This window comes from Gopherus flavomarginatus, chromosome 2, assembly GCF_025201925.1.
Source record: "Gopherus flavomarginatus isolate rGopFla2 chromosome 2, rGopFla2.mat.asm, whole genome shotgun sequence".
NCBI classification, from domain to species: domain Eukaryota; kingdom Metazoa; phylum Chordata; order Testudines; family Testudinidae; genus Gopherus; species Gopherus flavomarginatus.
Genome location: NC_066618.1, coordinates 105,301,894 through 105,321,888, shown reverse-complemented (window position 1 = coordinate 105,321,888; position 19,995 = coordinate 105,301,894). Strand labels below are relative to the sequence as shown.

General features: G+C 40.1%; 1 protein-coding gene across 3 annotated transcripts in view; it reads left to right on the top strand.

The window, feature by feature from the left end:
• The window catches only part of TNS3 (tensin 3), a 413,597-nt gene that overhangs the window by 99,322 nt on the left and 294,280 nt on the right, over positions 1–19,995 (top strand). For all 3 annotated transcript variants that reach the window (XM_050937640.1, XM_050937639.1, XM_050937643.1), the window contains exon 2: positions 10,751–10,795. In XM_050937640.1, the coding sequence (XP_050793597.1) occupies positions 10,751–10,795 (45 nt within the window). The remainder of the gene's footprint in view (positions 1–10,750; positions 10,796–19,995) is intronic.

The following is a 19,995-nucleotide window of genomic DNA, read 5'->3' as shown; positions in this document are numbered from 1 at the left end:
AGAGGATTTCTGATGAGGATAGCATAAAATGAGGGAGGCTATCAATTTAGTTTCAATGGTGCTAGATTAAACAGGGACTTACAGAGCAGTAGATTGTTGGTGGGAAATATCGGTAATAGAAAACCGTGATTTTGGTTGTTTTTCCTCAGGCTGCTTGAAACTCATAAGGAACCACATTTTCTGATGTCTTTATCCTGCAGTTCTGATAATGGTGTGATGTAACATGTCATTTTCTTGGGGAAGAACCTTTTAAAATGAACACCCTGCTTTTTGTAACAAGCTCTCTGAGGAGCAGAGAGCAGAATTCTGAGAGTATGAGCATGTTTGGCATCATGGGAACATGCAGAAAGAGGAAAAACCTAAATGTGCTGATGGGTCCTTATTTCTGTGAATCAGGATAATTCCGCTGAAGGCAAATGGAGTTATACTGGTGCAAAACTAATGCAAATGAGACCAGGAACAGCCCATAGTGGTATGTTTTTTTCCTACTTACTGATGAGGGTAAGAGTTCAAGGGCAAACTTGCTTGTTTAAAGATAACTGCATTTGGAAAACATTTGGATGCTGGAGTTTTGAGTCTTAATTATTAATAAGATTAATTATTTTTCTTGGTGATGTGAGCAGACATGATTATCAACCATTTATGGTCTGAAAATATCCTGCAGCTATAAATTATTTGATGATAGTTTGTGTAATATATATTAACTTTTACTTGTATCTGGCTTGCCTGTTCTGCAGATAGCTTTTCTACTACTCAGTTACCCTCTTCCCTGAACTTAAGACCACGCACCAGTATTTTAGCATTGATGCATGCCTGGTATCCGCTACAGTTTTCCATATGCGATCATTTAGGTTTGCTTCTGTTTAGGTTATTACACCTGTGCCTCTTCAGTGCCATCCCTGCTGGACTGCTTCATTATCACTGTGTGTATGAAAACCATGTAAGTCCTCTGGTAAGCTGAATGCTTCAAATCCACCCAATTTATGCAGGGCCCTGGCACTACTGCAGCCCTGAAGAGATGGCAGATTGTAGGTCAGACATGGATTGCTTTTCCTGCAGCCCTTGCCCATTTGAGAACATGAGGCACAAGAGTAAGAGAAAGGAGGAGCACTTCAATGGAAATGGAGAGAAGGGTGAGAACAGAAGCTACGTTCTCCCGTTCAGTGAGAGAGAAAGAGAGAAACCAGAGTTCATCCTGTTCCCCAGAAGCTGGAGAGGGGCTTTGGGAGTTCCTTTCCTTTTAGGTTTGAGACTAGCAAGTCATCTCTGTGAATCCTGTTGCTTGAATCCCTCCATTTCCTTCATCCTGCATCAGACTTCAAACACTTTATCCTCCTGCCAAGCCTCTGCCCAGCACAGCTGCTCATGCTGTCAATGTAGTCATTTGCAACTAAACACTCGCCTCTGCTGTACTATTTGCCAACTCTTAATGAACCCTGTGACGAATCATTTCCTCCAAAAATGTGAAATATATTGAATAAATTATGTATTTCATATTATTATCAAATGTGGATTTGCTGTATTGTCTAGAGATGTTAGCTAGGTCTTGGCCCCATTGTGCAGTAGCAATGTAGTAAATGACAGTCCCTGCACTAAATCTTACCATCTGAAAGACCAGAGTTTTTATGTCCAGTAATGACCTCTGGAGATTGTAAGTACTGAGCATTGGTTCCGAATGAGAATGGCTGAGATGTCTGTTCAGGGTCAAGTTTCACATAATGATTTGGAAATAGTAAGTGATATGAAGCTAAAGAAACACATTACCAGAAGGAAATATCAGATAGTAGAAGGCATTTATGATTGTTAGCTTTGGATGGTTCATGGTTTCCTGGGGAATCATAACATTTCATATAAATGTTCAGGGGATCTATGTAACACTCGAAACATACGCTTCTAATGAAATTCTGTATTCCCACTGATGCAGGAATTTCTCAAGGTGTAATTATCCTGCTTGTTAGACACCTTTGTTAAATTAAGCTAACAGAACCTATACAGAGTGTGTTCTCTCAATGACCAAACTCTCTTTTAAAGATTGTAGTAGATTTTTTAAAAGAAACATTGTAAAGCATATTTTTTAATACAATGTTTGAGGCAGTGTTAACTAGTGCTCAGACCACAGGCCCGAAAGTCAAGAGAACTAGATTTTCTTCCTATTGATTCTGTTTGTAACTGCGAGCAAACCATTTAGATTCTCCATGCCTCAGTATTCCCTCCAGTAATATCCATCTTTGTAAAATGATTTCAGAAATTCAGATGAGAGCAACACATTTTTGCAAATTATTTTATTATTATATGATATAGTATTTCATTATATTCCTATACATCCTGGAATATATTTATTTTCCTTAGCTGTCACATAACTTCTTCAGTTACAGGTACTTTTCTCAATTATTTGCACAGTAGGGCTCTGCCTGATTAGCGTTTAGAGTATAGTAGGCTTATTCTTCAGCCGTTGAACTCACTTTCTTTGTCTTTGACTCATTCATGTGGGTACCATTACAGTTGTTTGAAGCAAATCCCTGATGACTAGCTGGTGTGTTGACCTGTACAGCTGCAGAGGGAAGAACTTTTAGAAAGAAATGATACTGTTTAAGCAGATAGAATGTCTTGCTTCATTGTACTTCAGTGGTGGGAGAAATGAAGGGCATGTGCTGATCAAATCATAGTTTTCCTTTGTACTGTAAGTAGTGCTGACAACTCTCAGGGCAAAAGTAATGAAAGACTGAAACATTTGTTCCTTAATATTGTGATTTTTGTAGCACTTTTTTTTTTTAAATTACATTAGTTACAGAATTTGAATCCAGATTTCATACACCCTAAAGTTCAGGTATTCAGATGTGAAGTTTGAATTCAGGCCTAACTCTAGTTGATATGTGCTTGTCCAAAATGTTCTTCCTCTGTGATGTAGTTCTTTCATACTGCTGTGACTCCCATTGGGGATGGAGTAAAGTGGGAAAACTCTCTCACTCACTTGAATGAATTATCTGAACCCTCAGAGAATGCTTTAGTGGCCTAAAGGTGCAGAGACTTTCCAGGTTGCTTTAGCTATGTTTGAACAGCTTGCAGCAGGAGAAAAGGTATTCACTGGGAAAAAAATAGGAGAGGAAAAGTGAAAATACTAATTGCCAAAAGCAACATAGAAGCTGTATGGAATCTGAGTGAAGGAAGGAGCGAGAACTTTTTTGTAATACTTTCAACCTGTGTGAGAGCTTGAACATAAAATTCCAGGCAAATGTAGCTGTTGAGGCCCTTTGGGATCATAGAACATCATGATGACTGCCTGTACTGCTGTGTTTGTAAAAGCATCAAAGAATCCTGTGGCACCTTATAGACTAACAGACGTTTTGGAGCATGCATCTGACGAAGTGGGTATTCACCCACGAAAGCTCATGCTCCAAAATGTCTGTTAGTCTATAAGGTGCCACAGGATTCTTTGGTGCTTTTATAGATCCAGACTAACACGGCTACCCCTCTGATGCTGTGTTTGTGTTTCTTGGAGATTAAGAGCTGGCAAATATGAATATCATCTTTTTACGAGCATTTTATTTTGTGAAACCCCATCTTCCCTGAAGGGAAAGCAAGCTTTTCTTACTTGTTTTAAATATTTGCAAGTATTTTGCTTATTCCTATGCTTAGAGATGGGTGAACTGTTTGTAAGAAGCTGTTATGGTTGAGTCCTCATTAGTGAGGCTACTCTAAGAGTAAAGTGCTAATCAATGAGCATAAGAACATTTGGCTGATGATGACATTTTACCATTAGTGACATAGATATTGCTGAACTGGTCATGATTTTCTTGAATATATTTGTTGTTCCTTATTTGTAATAAAAGATGTTATTTGGATAGTAACACAGGCTGTTCCTGTGAGTCATTCCTTCTTACCTAGAACAAGTACAGCAGATTCCACTTAATAGCAACCCAGATATTAACAACTTCTGGTTAATAGCAACATTTATCTGGGAACTAATCCTGTCCCATTGATTTTAATGTTAATGGGATTTGGATATTGGCAACAGCATGGCCGTTATTAGCAACAATTTTTGGAAGAAAGGCTCTACCTGAGAGAAGGTTTGCAAGGCTGCAGCCCTGGAAGAAAGTGGCGAGATGTGCTGAGCACCCCGTGCAAGCAGGTTTGCAGGGCTGCACCCAGGGAAGAAAGTGCTGGGACCTGTTTTGGTGTATGACCAAGTGCAGCCCTGCAAACCTGCCTGCAGCTGGTGGTCAGCCCATACTAGTGCTTCCTTCTGGGGCTACAGCCTAGCAAACCGGCCTGTGTGCAGGGACTGCACAGGAGGTAAGGGGTGGTGAGACGGGAGGGGAGGCTGTAGGCTGAGCAGTAGTGGGACAGGGATAGGAAGATCTGCAGCCCAGATGCTGGAACTGCGCCGTACCTCTTTCTGTACTCTCTGGATTGTGCCCTCTCAGAAGACTGCACGCAGGAAAGGAAGCACTGAGATGTGCTGAGCCCTAATGTTTGGAGAGGGTAAGTGAGCCCCCAGAGCCCCTGCTGCCAGGGGAAAGCCCTGGCATCCAGGCTGCATCCTCCCTGCAGGCAGATTTGCAAGGCTGCAGCCAGGGACAGCACGTCCCAGCACTTCCTTCCCTGTCTGCTGCCTCTCAAACTTGCCTTCCTCTTACTAGCAACAGCCAGATAATAGCAACTTTTTGCTGGCAGCCGAGCTGAGGGGCTGCTAATAAGCAGAATCCACTGTAAACAGTCTATTACTTTTTTTTTTTTACAACACTCAGATGTTTTAAATCTCGTGTGCTTCTTATTTTAACGTTTAGATCTAACTCTGATGTTTATGAATTGTTTTGAATTATGGAACATACTTATGGCTCTGAAATGGACATAAAGCCCAAGTCATTACCATCTGATAGCTCTTCAGTGGCCTATATGAAAGAAGTTCATGGCCTCCATCCAGTTCCTAATAAACTTTTGTGTCTCTTGCCAAAAGTGCTATGAAAATAGGCTCTAAGTACTGCTTTTGATGATGTTATCATATCAATATAAACAAAAGGCGATATCAGTGTTTAGTGGGGGAGGTTGGCACTCATGCTATGGATGCGTTACCTGTATTGTGAACAAATAAAGGTCTCCAGAGTTGTTTAATTTGATGCCAAACATAGCAATTCTAAAATGGAGTGATTATGATTGAAATAGTGTTTATCCTGAGCACTGTTGTTTTAAAGAACTTTGTTTATTTACCGGAGGGAGGGGGGATAGAGAAGGGGAAGAAAGGAAGGAAGAAATACTGGAAATGTAATGAGAGAACCTCAAAAACCACAATTTTTTGCAGTTCCTTCCAATTTTTCAAAATTAGTCCAATTGTATCAAAATTGTGTGACGTTTAGCCTATTTTTACTCAAAAATAAGCCAGTTGTTGAAACATAAAATTTTTTGAAAGCAGAAATATATTTTGGATAAGGATCAATTCATTTTTTAAAAAACCCTTGCATTTTAGTTGGTATAGTACAGACCACATTGGGGGCCCAATCTCAGTTTGATCTCTGGACACTACTGTTATACAAATTATTATTAGTAGTAGTAAAGATCATAAACAGAAGGAGACATTTCTCTCCTACGCAGTTCTCAGACTCTCAGTAGCATGCTGACACTGAAAGTAGAAGGGGTGCTGCTGCTGGCTCGTCACTGGTCTTAATGGTGAGTCATCACGGTGGCTGCCCTTAGTGTCAACATTTGGGGGATCCAAATCTTGATGTTTTTGTTTTGTTTTGTTTATTTGCTTGTGCCTTTTGGGTGGGGAGGGAGCACCGAAAACGTTTTCCATCCCGGATTGGATAGTTTTGGCTGGACATATTCTGGAGGTTTCATTGCATGACATAATTTTTAATTAAAGATTAATCTTTAATTCCTGGAGACTCCAGGACAATCCAGGAGGGCTGGCAACCCTAGTCCTGGAGACAAAACACCTGGGACTGGCCTTGTCGTCACCAGTTACTAAAATGTATATAAGATGTTTTGTTCCTGCTTCAGTGTGAGAAGAATTGGGCAGTCTGTGGGAACAGTAAAAACTTGCCTACGCCTATTTTGAAGACTATTGCTTTTGGTCTAAGGTTTAAAAGAATGGATACATCTCTCCAAGCCCCCATCCAAATCATAATTATTATTATATTATTTTCAGCTTGGCCACTGGGTGTGAAGTCCACCCCATTTGCAGAGAAAGCAGTGCAAGGCTTGTGCAACATTCCGGTTCTACTTAAACCCTCAACATGGAGCTTCAATGATGTATACGTTTTAACCTGGTCTTCTCTGCCCAGGAGTAAATTTCTCACTGAACATAGATATTAAGTCTACACATCATACTGGCTGGCTATTTTTTCTTTTTACCTCCTACATTTTTGCCCTGATCAAATTCACTCATTTTATTTACGTCTGTAAAAAGGATTCCACATTTTGCATTTTGTTTTCTAAAGGTTGCAATACATTTTACTTGTCCATCTTCTCTGCACTGTGGAAGAATTTTCAAGTTGCAACCAGAGTGTGATCTGTCCTATGATGAAGAAAGCCTTTCTATCAAGGAAATGCCATTCCCAACAGAAACTTGCAATGAATCTTTTTCTGACAAAACATGGCTTCATGATTGATAGACAATAAATATGAAATCAGCCCTCTTCTGTATTGTGTGTTTGGGGATTGTGGGGGAGAAAAAAACATTATTTTACAGAAAGAAGAGGGTGTGGTATATTAGGGAATATCATATTTGTGTAAAAAAGCTGGGAGCATTCTTTGAGCTTGGCTTTCTGCTCTTGAGGGTGTGGGGGAACACAGTGAGAGAAAAACATTCCTGGAGGGGATTAATTTTGAGGTGACTCAGATAGACACTTTGATCCCTTCCATCTGCAGGTGGCATGTTTTAACTTGTTAATATATGGATAGCAAATTCCCTTTTGCCTTTTATGTTTGGAAAATTGCTCATAGCCCACACATGGCTATGTAATTGGGCGAGATTGTTCATTCTTGCCTGCAGGAAGATGTTTCTCTGTCTGCTGAGCTTGAGTTCCAAAGCAGAGAGGAAAATGCTGTCAGAGAAAGAGCAGCAGAGTTCCTGATCTGGCCATGGGTTCGTTATAAAATGACCATTGAAAAATGTTCATTGCATTCAGGGTGCTATGTATTCTGTGGTATGTGGGACACTGATTCTGCAGTAAGTCTCGCCCCTCTAACTCCCGTTTGAAACTGATGCAGTATTCTGTATAATAGTAACATTTTGATAGCTTTTAGTAAATTCAGACAGGTGTTTTTTCAATGAATTATATGCACGGAAAATAAAATGATTTACACCTTGTGTTATTTAGCTTGCTTTTAAACTCAGTGCGAATCCCAGTTTTGGAGTGTTTTTACTGCAGTACAAGTCATTAATCATGAGAATACATATTGCATTGAAAAGTGATGTAAGATTGCATGGGAGTCCCTGCGAGTTGCTTTGAAGTCACTGAATGCTAAGCATCTCTGAGAATCAGTCATTTTATTTAGATGCCTAACGTTAGGTACTTACATTTGAAATATTTAGCTTAAACCCACCTGTGTCTCAGTTTTTTCATCTACCCTTTTAAGGGTTTTGAAATTTGTGGATGACAAGCATATTATATTCCTCTTTCCCTAAATGGTTCATGTGTCAAGCAGATGTTTGAACCAGAATTGACTAAAATTATCCGAAGAAACAGGTAGAGCACCTTGTATGCTGGAATGTCTTAGCTATGGAATTTACCACAGAGTTGTGCTTCAGAATTACTAGCTATCAGGTACTGCAGATTTTGATTCATATTTTTCCTTAGTGGTTCCTTTCAGAAAGGCATAGCTGTGTGCATTATTTTCTATACTTTGAAATACTATTCGTGTACAACATGCCACAATGGAAAATTGGTAAGCCTGTTTATTTACTGGATGTTAAGTTGTGGGCATTTGACGCTGAAGATATTAAATAGCAGAATTTAATGACTGGCACTCCACATTTCTGTTACCCTAACTGATTCCAGAACAGGTTTTCAGGAAGAAATTAAAGTACCTCAGTTTTTAAAATGAATAAGCTTTCTTTTACTGTGGTCCCAGTTGAATAATTTCTGTGTTGATTATAAATTTCAGCTGTAGTAGTTGAGGGGATTTTGTTTTGAATGTTGCTACTATCTCTTTGGGTATTAAAGGTCCCTTAGAACTTTTAATGAGCATTGCTGTTCTAGGCCAAGTATCCTGGCCATATTCCAACATGAGTAATTGCATTCTATCTATCTCAACACCCCCTGTAATAATATGGCACTGTGCCCTTCCCCCTCTACTAAGAGCAGTTGTGTAGAGTTGCTGGCTCAATATGGCTGCCAGATTTGCACTTCATGCTATATGTCTGTAGGTGGGATGAACTGATTTCTGTACAGCATTGGCTTTATTTGGGAAGAAAAAGAAGATAATGATGCCAGGGCATGGTGCAAATGGGCACAAGGAAACATCCATCCTCTAAGCCATTTTAAGAGAGAGACTCACTACAGATGTTTAACCCATTCTACCACAGTATGGCTCTTTGTCACCCTCTAGTGGCTGAACTCTGATAGAGGTTTATGAGTCAGCTGTTGCTTCTAAATATTAGACCTGGTTCTTTGACTCAAGTACTAGAGGCTTATGCTTTTAAATCTCGAGATGCTGGGTCATTCCCCACAGATGGCTTGCCATCATTATAAAATGTTGGGAACCACTGGTTTAATGAGTTACAAGGGATAATTATTATTTATTAAACTTGCATTAGTATGTTCTGTGTGGCTTGGTAATTGCTGCTCTGTACTCACACACGTGTTAACAGCTGAAGAAAGTCCAATGGACTAAGAGAAGTCACACACACATTGCTTAACTATTCTATAAAATAGTTACCGATTGTTATCAAGCTGAAATACAACTGTATAGTTTCAGCTTTTTTTTTAAAGGACACATATTGGCTTTATTACATTCTTTGCAGGGAAAAGGACTTAGGTCCCAAAATTTCACTTTCAGTGATGCTTGGGCTGCTGAAGATTCATATGAAGCTATTATTAAAAACAATAACAACAAAACCCTATTAGAGGGCTAGGTTATCAGCTGCTCCCTTTCAACTTGTGTCTGCAAAAATGCCTGTTTTCTCTTATATGTTCCGCAGATTTTTAAAAGTATTTAGGCATTGCTGGGTTCAACATAGCAGCATCCTAAGTGAGTTAGGATCCTAAGTCTTATTGTCAAAAGTGGCATAGACATTTAGGAACCTAAATCCCATTGACTGTCAAAATATGGGCCGTAACCACTTATATCTACAAAAGTGGGGTTTGTGAGAACAAATTTACAACTAATGTAAATATATGACCCTTATAATGCAAAACCAAATACACATCCTCCTGAGATGACATATGTATGAGACTTACCTTTTCTTAGAAAAAGTAAATTGTTGGATTTAAACAGGTTGAGATTGTAGAAAATTAGAACATTAAGTTAGATGATAAGTAAACCTTGCCATAGGTTATACAACAAGATGCTGGCTGTAAAATCAGTTTTTAAAGGCATCCAGATATAGCATAAACTGTGGCTACAATAAATAACAGGAAATAGAAAGACAGGAGCAAATTACAGGGTAATGTTTATAAAAGGAATAGTTCAGCTAAGGTGTAATTTCATTGAAAAATTCATAAGGTATCTTGCTCACATAGGATCAGAATTACTGAAAAAGATGAGTTCCAAGAGTCAAAGCCTTGTTCACATAAATAGTTCCATTGTAGTCAGTGGGACATCTTGCATAAGAAAAATGAGCAGGATCTGACCCATTGCCATTTAAAAGACTCATAATTTCTGACCAAAGATATGGGTCAGTTAAATACAGGCATGAGCTGCTAAAGAGCAGAGTAAGGATAATATTAAATACCTCTTAATTCTCTGTAAGCTCCTTATTTAGGAATGATTGGTTTATATTGACTATGAGCCATGGTATGTCATAACGACACTTTAGCTTAATCTTAAAACAAGCCAACACGTGTTTGCACATGCACATGCAATGAGGATGAATATGCATGCAGAGCTTCAGTGCCTATGTTTGTAAATTTGGCTGTAAAGGGCATATGTAATATATGTTTGTAGAGTTGTAACCATGTTGGTTCCAGGATATTAGAGAGACAAGGTGGGTGAGGTAATATTTTTTTATTGGACAAACTTCTGTTGGTGAGAGAGATAAGCATTCAGTCTAACATGGAGGTCTTCTCCAATGTGTCAGGATGTAGATGATTACATACAAGGTAGGAACAATTAATGAAACTGTATTAAAAACAGTATGAGGTTTCCAAAAAACCTCTTGTGCTTATTGCATTGCTATGAAGCAACCCATTTTTGGTCAAATGTATGGGGTCAAAATTTCTGTATAAATAAACCTGTAAAGAAAGAATTTTCTGGGAAGTTACACTTTGGAAAGGAGCCAAAAATACAAATAAAAATAGAAACTGAAAACTGTAATTAATAATATTAATATCTGCAAGAAGCCTTTCTGATGCAGCAATGATTTTTCCACAGCACGATAGCTGGTATTGTGAGAGACAGTTGGGGGAGACTGCATGGGGCTTTCTAAAGGTATACCTATATGGCTGTCAAGGGGTTAAATATTATTTCTTAAATGCTGTGTAGTAATGAATAGAAGGAAAGCTTTCCTAATTGTAGTGAAGTATTTTTGGAATTTGCCCCATCAGTTGGTAATATTTCACTAATTAAAGCAACCCTTTGTTTGAACCAGGCTGACAAGAGTTCGTCTGGAGGATTGGCTGTTGGACAAGCTGAGGTATGTTCATTCTTCAGCAAATCAACCCATTTTATGAAATGACCTTTCTGAAGTAATGCTTTTAACTTAGGAGAAGGTAATCACATCTGTGAATTCATTATGGTTTCTGTGCTGCTTTGGGTTGCAGATTGTAAAATGTTTCACTCTATTTTAATGCCTGAGTTCTGTGTGTAATGAAAATGAACCAATTAACAGAAATGTATTATAGGCACAAGTGTGACTAGAAGGCACATTGAGTGATTGGATAGAAAAATGCATGGATTGTAAATGTTTGCAGAGGGAATGTTTGCAAGTTAGATAGGCAGGGCATGTATTGGTTTCCTACTGAGACCAAAAATAAAATGGCCATCTGGAACACTCGTGTCCTAGGGGGCCATGTACTGTATGGCTGTGGTTTGGCGACCAAAGGTCACCCCATGCCAGACTAGCTCCATGCTTGAGAAATGTGGATCTGTTCTGAGGGAGGGAACTACATTCACTTGCAGAGATAGTTTGGGGCAATGTAAATAAAATTAAAAATTGTAAAAGCTTTATACCCCTAATTAATGGTAATGTACAGAATTAAAGGCTGTTATATATTAATGCTATTTTCTAAACTTTAGACCTAAAAATGCTTGAAGAAATACATGCAATACCATATATACCATTGAAACAGTGTAGTATATTTGTTGAATTCAGTTATTTACTTTGTTCAGTGGGTTCCTGCTTGTGAAGAATACCAGTTTGCAAGATCAAGGAAAGACTAAAACTGCTGACTGATTTCTCAGTTCTGTCCAAAATACTTTGTATACTTTTTTCCTGCCAATGCATACAGCTGACTCAGTGTTTCTCTTAACTTATTAGGCCATGACTTAGAAGCTTTCTTTTGTGCCCTTTTTTCTTCATTACAGACATAGGGTCAAGAATTGGAAAGGCATTTTTTTTTATTGCCAGTAACAGCATTTTAACACTTATATATCAGTTTCCATCTCCAAAACATTTTTAAAATATCAGTTAATTAATCCTCAGCAGCCTTATGAGATGGGGAAGTACACTGGACACGTTTCAAAAGTTCATTCTTGTTTTAGAGGTATTACTGATTCCAGTGATATTCCCGACGTTTAACAAGGAATGCTGCTAGCAGGGCTGGTGCAACCTTTTAGGCGACCTAGGCGGTTGCCTAGGGCACTAGGATTTGGGGGGCGCCATTTTCTTTGGCAGCGACCGTGGTGGCTGGATCTTCGGCCGCCCCCGGCATTTAGGCGGAGGGAGCTGGGGCAGGGGAGCGTGGGGAGGGCCACCTGCAGCAAATAAGGGGGGGGGGCGGCACGCAGGGGAACTCCCCACCCCAGATCACCCGTGCCCCACCTCCTCCACAAGCACGCTGTGGCTGCTTCACTTCTCCCACCTCCCAGGCTTGCGGCGCCTAAGCTGAGGTGCGGGAGGGTGCCTCAGGGCGGAGGGTGGGGGGTGGGGAGCTGCTGCAAGGGGGGCGCCTCAGGGCAAAGGGGGGGAGCTGCCGCGGGGGGGATCTTCAGGGCAGAGGTGTGAGGGGGAGGGCGCAAGGTGGAAGTTTCGCCTAGGGCACGAAACATCCTTGCACCGGCCCCTGCTGCTAGAACAGTGACACCTCTGAAACTGATATGAAATTTGGAGTGCACCCATTCTAAGCGCATCAATGTTGCCAACTTTCATGATTTTATTGTGACTCTCACATTATGTCCTTCTTTCTTTTTTCTTTCTTTTTATGAAGTAAGTTTCTAGCCTCAGGGAAATGACTTTTAACGATTCAAAACTCGGAATGCAAATAAAAAGAACCCAGAATGTAGCATTCTTTAAAATCTAGTAATTTTTAAGCTAGTCTCATTATTTTGGAGGGCCTGATTTCATCATGGCATTTGAATATAGAAGACTGAGAGAAGACATTTTTTGTCCAGAGATCTTAATAAATACCAAAAATTTCCTCTCCAGTTACCTTGCTATGTGATATTTGTCAGGGCTACAGGCTGGACTATATAAAACATTAGATAAGCAGTTCTCAAACTGTGGGTTGGACCCCAAAGTGGGTCACGAATCTGTTTTTATGGCGTTGCTGGGCTGGCATTAGACTTGCTGGGGCCTGGAGCCAAAGCCTGAGCCCCAGGGCTGAAGCCAAAGCCTGAGCCCCACCAGCTGGGGCAGCAGGACTCAGGTGGACTCTGGCTTCAGTCCCCCTTCCTGGGACTGTGTAGTAGTTTTTGTTGTTAGACAGGGGTCACAGTGCAATGAAGTTTGAGAACCCCTGCATTAGATTAAACCAGGCATTTAATCATTTAAGAAACTATTTGATTTGTAGCAACTTTGTTGCAAGTGTTTTGGGCTCCAATACGTCTGTTAGTCTATAAGGTGCCACAGGACGCTCTGCTGTGTTGCTCTGGAGTGTGGAAAATCCACACCCCTGAGTGACGCAGTTATACTGACCAACCTTCTGCTGTAGACAGCACTATATCGATGGCAGGGAGGAGGCAATTATGCTGGGGTATCTTTGGCTTGAGAGAACCACAGAGCAAGTGAAATATGAATAGAGATGCTACTCAATGCCCAAGAGGAAGAGTTCCAGAGCTGAGACCCTCTATTTTCATAATGTGACCCCCATCAAAGCCACCTACCTTTGATGGGGAAGAACGAGCAACAGTCTATGGAGCATTTTGGTAGGTATCATGAAAAAGTTGGATTATCAAGATGGGGGAGGGATAGCTCAGTGGTTTGAGCATTGACTGCTAAACCCAGGGTTGTGAGTTCAATCCTTGAGGGGGCCACTTAGGGTTTGGGAGCAAAAATTGGTCCTGCTAGTGAAGGCAGGGGGCTGGACTCAATGACCTTTCAAGGTCTCTTCCAGTTCTAGGAGGTTGGTATATGTCCAATTATTATTTAAGGTTTTTTTGGTGTTGAAAAAAGATGGAATTGGGGATCCTGTAGGAGAAGTACTGGTGTGTTGCACACAGAGGAGAAGCTGGAAGTCCAAGGAATGACAGGATGAAGTGAGGGGAAAAGAGAAGGATCTGGTTGTGTTGGGAAGGAGGAAGGTGAGAGGAAGAAGGAGAAAGCAGAGACCTTGAACTTCCATAGTTCCTTCGATCGTAGAATTTCAGTATTTAACAAACATTTATTCGCCCTCACAGCAGTCCCTGTAAAGTATGATTATTCATTTGACAGAAGGGGAAACTGAGACACAGTTTTGGTGTGTTTTTTTTCCTTTTTAATGATCTGAAATAAAAGTTGCATTTCATGTTTGTGGCTTGATGTTTTTCACACCAAATATGTGCGCAGTTGGTAAATGAATAGGTTTTTGCCAGCCCTTTCAGATCCTGCCTTTCAGATCACAGGTAGAATCTGAAGTAAGATTTCAGGACAAAACCCTCAGAGATTTTCTTTCTGACTTGCTCACTATCACCAGCAAGCTGGGTGCAGCTGAGGCGTATGATAAATATAGTTAGAATGCAGTTAAGTTACACTACTCTGTAACCTGAGTTAAACACATTGCATTTGAAAATGTGCAGCAAATGTTGATCTGTTTCTTCAGTGTTGAGTTTAATGAAAAAACGAGGAGTACTTATGACACCTTAGAAACGAACATATTTATTTGGGCATAAGCTTTCGTGAGCTAAAACCCACTTCATCAGATGCATGGAGTGGAAAAACAAGTAGGCAGGTATATATACACAGTACATGAAAATATGGGGGGGTCAGTGCTAATGAGACAATTCAATTAAAGTGAAAGTGGGCTATTCTCAACAGTAGAATACCAAGGGAGGAAAAATCACCTTTGTAGTGGTAATGAGGCCAATGTAAACAGAGTGGCCCATTTCAAACAATTGACAAGAAGGTTTGAGTAACAGTATGGGGAAATTAGTTTTTGTAGTGACCCATCCACTCCCAGTCTTTATTCAGTCCTAATTTGATGGTGTCCCATTTGCAAATTAATTCCAGTTCCTCAGTGTCTCGTTGGAGTCTGTTTTTGAAGTTTTTTTTGTTGAAGAATTGCCACTTTTAAGTCTGTTAATGAGTGACCAGGAAGGTTGAAGTGTTCTCCAACTGGTTTTTGAATGTTATAATTCTTGACATCTAATTTGTATCCATTTATTCTTTTGCGTAAAGACAGTCCAGTTTGACCCATGTACATGGCAGAGGGGCATTGCGGCACATGATGGCATATATCACATCTAATTAATCTACTCTAGATTTACACTCATGGGAGGTGTGTGAACCGCTGGCTGGGGGAGGCTAGCTCTCAGTCTGGCCCCTTTGGCCCGAAGTACTGCTCTCCCCACTGGAGCCCAGAGCCCTTCCACCGCAGCTGCTGGCCCCCGCCCCAAGCTAGCACTCCTAGCCCGGAGCACCAAGAGGGCAGGCGGTGTGGCCCCAGCCCCGGAGTGCCGGGAGTGTGGGCGCCACGGCCACAGCTCCCTCCCCCCCCGCCACGGAGCGTCAGAAGGGAAGATGGCATGGCAGCAGGCTCCTCAGCCCTGGAGCATCTGGGAGGGCTGGCGGTGCAGTTCCAGCCCTGGAGCACCTGGTGAGCAGGCAGCGTGGCTCCAATCTCCCCAACCAGGAGTGTGGGCAGTGCAGCCCAATCTGGGGCCAATACACTGGGGGAGCCACAGAGCGGGAAGCAGGAGGGGGAGTCTGGAGGCAGAGCATGGACGGGGCCACATCTGACTGTTTGGAGAGGCACAGCCTTCCTGAGCCATGATATCTGCCACCCATGTTTACTCTGATGAAACTCACAGGAGACTTTGACTCTTAATTAATAAGTATGTTGATGATGGGTAGTCCAGAACAGAATCCAGCTCTCCTGTTGCTGTGTTGGCTTCATAGGATAATAGGAGCTAATTACTTATTTAAAATCATATTTTTTGTCATGAAGTGAGCAGGTGTGGTTGGCAACAAGCAGGGAGTAGATTGGTTGAGTAAGGAGGTGCCCTATTTATGTGATCTCTTTTCTGAAAATAATCACAGTTTAACACACTTGCCCAGGTCATACAGCTAAGCTTTGACAGAGCAAGGGATGTATAATCATTTTATAAATGTGTCCATCGTATCTGATTTCTCTTTCCATAAATGCGTTAGACTCTTAGCTTAAGCATGACAATCACATTTAACTCTCTTGCATTATCCTGGCTCATTCAGATAGCTGGCAAGGGAGGACTCAAGTGTGTAGGCCTCAGGCTAGTAGAAGCTGTTGCTTTCCTGGATGAGTTGGAGCAGACAGCCCCAATTATTAGCATTCTCTGCTAGTCAGCCAGAGAAAAGATTTGATGTCATCTCTGCCTTCTCTGCTAGAGAAAAGGGGCTGGCAGGGAGTGGCTAATAATGAGAGGTGGAGTTCATTATGAGAGAAGAGGGAAGGCATTATCTCACCTCCCCAATATACTTAGTGACTTTTGTAAATGGATATCGTTAAGGGTGGCAAGGAGGCAGCTGAGTTGTGATTCAGAACAACCTGTTTCAAACAATCCAAGGGCTTTGGCTATACAAAATTGTGATGAATAGAAGTAAATACAATCTGATGGCTGTCCTGATGCAGACATGTTGTTTACTATAACTCGGCATGCTTCACCAATCAATTATCTAATCCCCTGGGAGTACAGAGAAAGCATTAGATCATACACTTCAGCTGAACATTATCTAATGCATTAAATTTAGTATGAGAGCCCTTTGCAGCTTAAACGCAGAGGCTGAATTCTCGCATGACCAGAGCTCAGCCTTGCTCGTGCTTCACTATAGTAATGTTCCACTGAAATAGCTTGGACTATGCTGCTCTGCCATGTGGATGCCACTGCCAGGGTCTGAACAGCTTGTGCGGTATAGAACTAATTCTGCCAGAGCTCAAACGGCAGGGATGCTAGACCTACTAATTTGAGAAAAGGAAGGAATGCGGAGCTCAGAATAAGAGGCTTAGTTTCCTGGTTGTTGCAGTGCCTAGCAAGTCCGCTGCCACCAAGCTAATACTGATGCCCTGTGAAGATTTTAAAAATTGATGCAAGTTGTTGTAGCAATTTTGTTGGACAAACAATATTTTGAACCATAAACACTTGGTTTTGTTGTTTTGTTTCTTTATGGATTTCAGTAGAAACGTAACATGACCTGGTGCCCAGCTCCACTGTCCTTGCTTGTTCAAAATTCTCATCGATGTGACTGGGAGTGTTTTGTATAGCAAAGATTGTATAGCATGGAATTCGGTCCCTGGTTAATAACAGCAGGAGAACACAAATATGTATGTATGAATCCTCCCTGCTCCAATAAACCATGTCACTATTTAATAAATGCTTTGTGGTGTATATCCTCAGGATGGAGGTATGGCTAATCTTATAATATGAGAGAAAAAGGAATAGGTGATGCATTAAAAAAATTGTTGATGGCAAAGCAAAATGTTATTCATCAACATGCTCTGACAGGTTCATTTTAAAAGACCACAGAAAAAATGGGAAAAAATACAAAGATATCACAAATCTTCCAATGACCATTGAGAAGAATGTAATTGTATTCTAGCATAGAATTGGTAACTCTGCACTTTAGATTCAGAAGTGGAACTAAAGTTAACTTCTGAAGGAGACATGAATATATGATCTAAAGAATTTGTGGTAGTTAATGAAATAGTTTTGTTTAACCTGATTTATCTATAATGATTGTGGCTTGAAGTGACATTTGCAAGGGAGTAACAATGAAAACCCAGTTGCAAAATACACAATTTCTTGCTAGTGTTTTATGAGATTAGACATTTTTTGAGTCAAGATACAGCTTCATTTTTTCAATGTAGAAAAAAATGCACACAATATAGTATTTTTAATGGCCTAGGTTTTCCCAATTAGTCTCAAAATAAACATTTCAATAGAGAATAATCCTGAGTACCCCAGTTTAGTGAGATTCAGTAAAGGAATTTAATTTATATCAATTAAAATAAAAAATATAGTAATACATTAGTTAAGGTTGCTTCCATTAGTATATGTCATAAAATATAAAACTTCAGAAACAAGGAAGTAAATAAGTTTAAGAACATATACTTCCTATCATATATTAATGTTGTAAAATTTCAGTCACACATTTTTCAATATAGTTTCATATGCAAATCACTATCATTAACAGCCTCCTAATCCATACAAAGAATGCCCATTTAACTATAGCAGCTTATGTAGTGAATTCCATGCTTTTGAGGTGTAATATTTTTTTAACTCATATTTCTTGCAATCCCAGCCATAAACAGGGGAATGGACTGGCAGAGAGAGCAGCATGGTGAACAAGTTCAGATGGGACTTCTTGGGTTGCAGACATTGGTAGTCCTGAATTTATCTCTAGAAAGGAAGGACTTGTCTCTCTAATATAGACTATAGTTCACTTCCTAAATACGAAGGGCAAACATTGAAAACACATTATTGTCCCCTTCAGATTACAATTCAGCCCCACCTCTGCGATTTCTGATAAAGAAGTCCTTTATTCTCCACTATTTCTGTTGTGGATCACATGAAGGCATAGAAGTGTTACTGAAACCTGTCAGGTAGTATATCACTACTTCCATGGATTTTTAAAAGATCTACTGTTGCTCTCAAGAGAGATGAGGGGAAAGAGCCATCCAATGATTTGTATTGTCTTTGATGAACTTTGAAAAGGATTAAAATATTTTGTGAACCAAATTTAGAATCTAGCATGCATCTCTTCACCATTGCTTTATCAGGGATACTAATAAGCAACCTATTTCTATGGCAACCTTAGATTCACCATTGTCATTCAGCTGGTCACACACAAGTTTAAAAAGTCTGTAATATGTTCAGATTTAGTTATTTTTCCTTTCTCCCTTTGCAGAAGAATTTGAAGGTTTCTTTCTGTTCAGTGAGACTATCCCAATGTAGGTCATATTATACTTTCTGATTAATTGATTTCTCTGCTATGTTTGGCTAGTTGTAAATATGATCACACAGGCTCTGAAAATGAAGAAAATCAAGGTTTTATTTTTATTTCCCTAAGAACAAAAGTGATCTGTATTTTTTATTGTCTCTCCTACCCTCATAATGAAGCTCTGTTTAATGGAATGTTTTTTATCTTTAAAGAAAAAGATGGTCTTTGATCCTATAGGGTGAGTGTTAGCTTCCTAGAACCGCCTTTAGGGAACGTTAACCCGGCAGACCCAGAGGATAAAAAGCTTTAACAAGCATGTAAAAAGTATTTTTAAATTGGGCCTATTCTGCAAGGGAGATGTACTTTAAGTATTTTGATGGCTTGATTAGTTTTGAAATTGCCCAAAGATTTGCAGAAGCTTTTCAGGTCATCCAGGAAGAAAAATAAAATCCTTTATCTACTGTTTGTGACTTAAAGAATATGTGAACAGTTTTGGTGAGGCTGTTAGCTAGGCCCTGGTCTACACAAGAGTTAGGTTGACATAAAGTAGTTTATGTTGACTTAACTCTGCAAGTGTCTACACTAAAATGTCGCTCCTGCCGATATAACTCACCCACTACATGAAATTAATAACTCTACCTCCAGGAGAGGTGTAGAGTTGACATCTATGTAGTTAGGTCGACATAGTGTCAGTGTAGACACCGCAAAAGCGATTTAATTCTGCAGCGGCTGTACGGTGATGGAACTTGGGTTGACATAATTTTGTACTGTAGACATACCCTAGGAATGTAGCTTTTCCATGCAGGATACTTTTTGGCTGCATATTTTGACTAGTGGGCTTGAGCCCAGAGGCTGTAAGACTAATAATGGGAACTACATGTGAATGTTGAAAGGAAAATCTTTCATTCCTCTTATAATGACTTTGGTGATTCTTTTCTCCAATAAAATAGATTGCAGCAGGTTCGTGTGGAAGTCAGGTAGTAAAATGTTGCTAATCTAATAAAGTGGAACTTGGGAGCTACAAACTTTAGTTATATGAGAAATCAATGGGCTATCACATGAGTAAGGTGCTGTAACAGAATTAGAGCTAAAGGAATGCAATGTTTACTTGTTGGTTAAATTCTCAATTGTAGGAAGGGATCTCAAACCAAACCAGGGATTTAAGTATCTATGAACCTTAGATACAATTTACATGTAATGTAAAATCTCAGGATTCAGGGTATAAACTAACCCACTAGCTGACTTCTTTTGTGGAAAGATTATTTCCCCCTTTTTTTCTTAACACTTTTCTGTTAAGCCTCTGCATACTGGAATAGATCGTCCATTGCCCTGAAGTAGTATGGCAATTT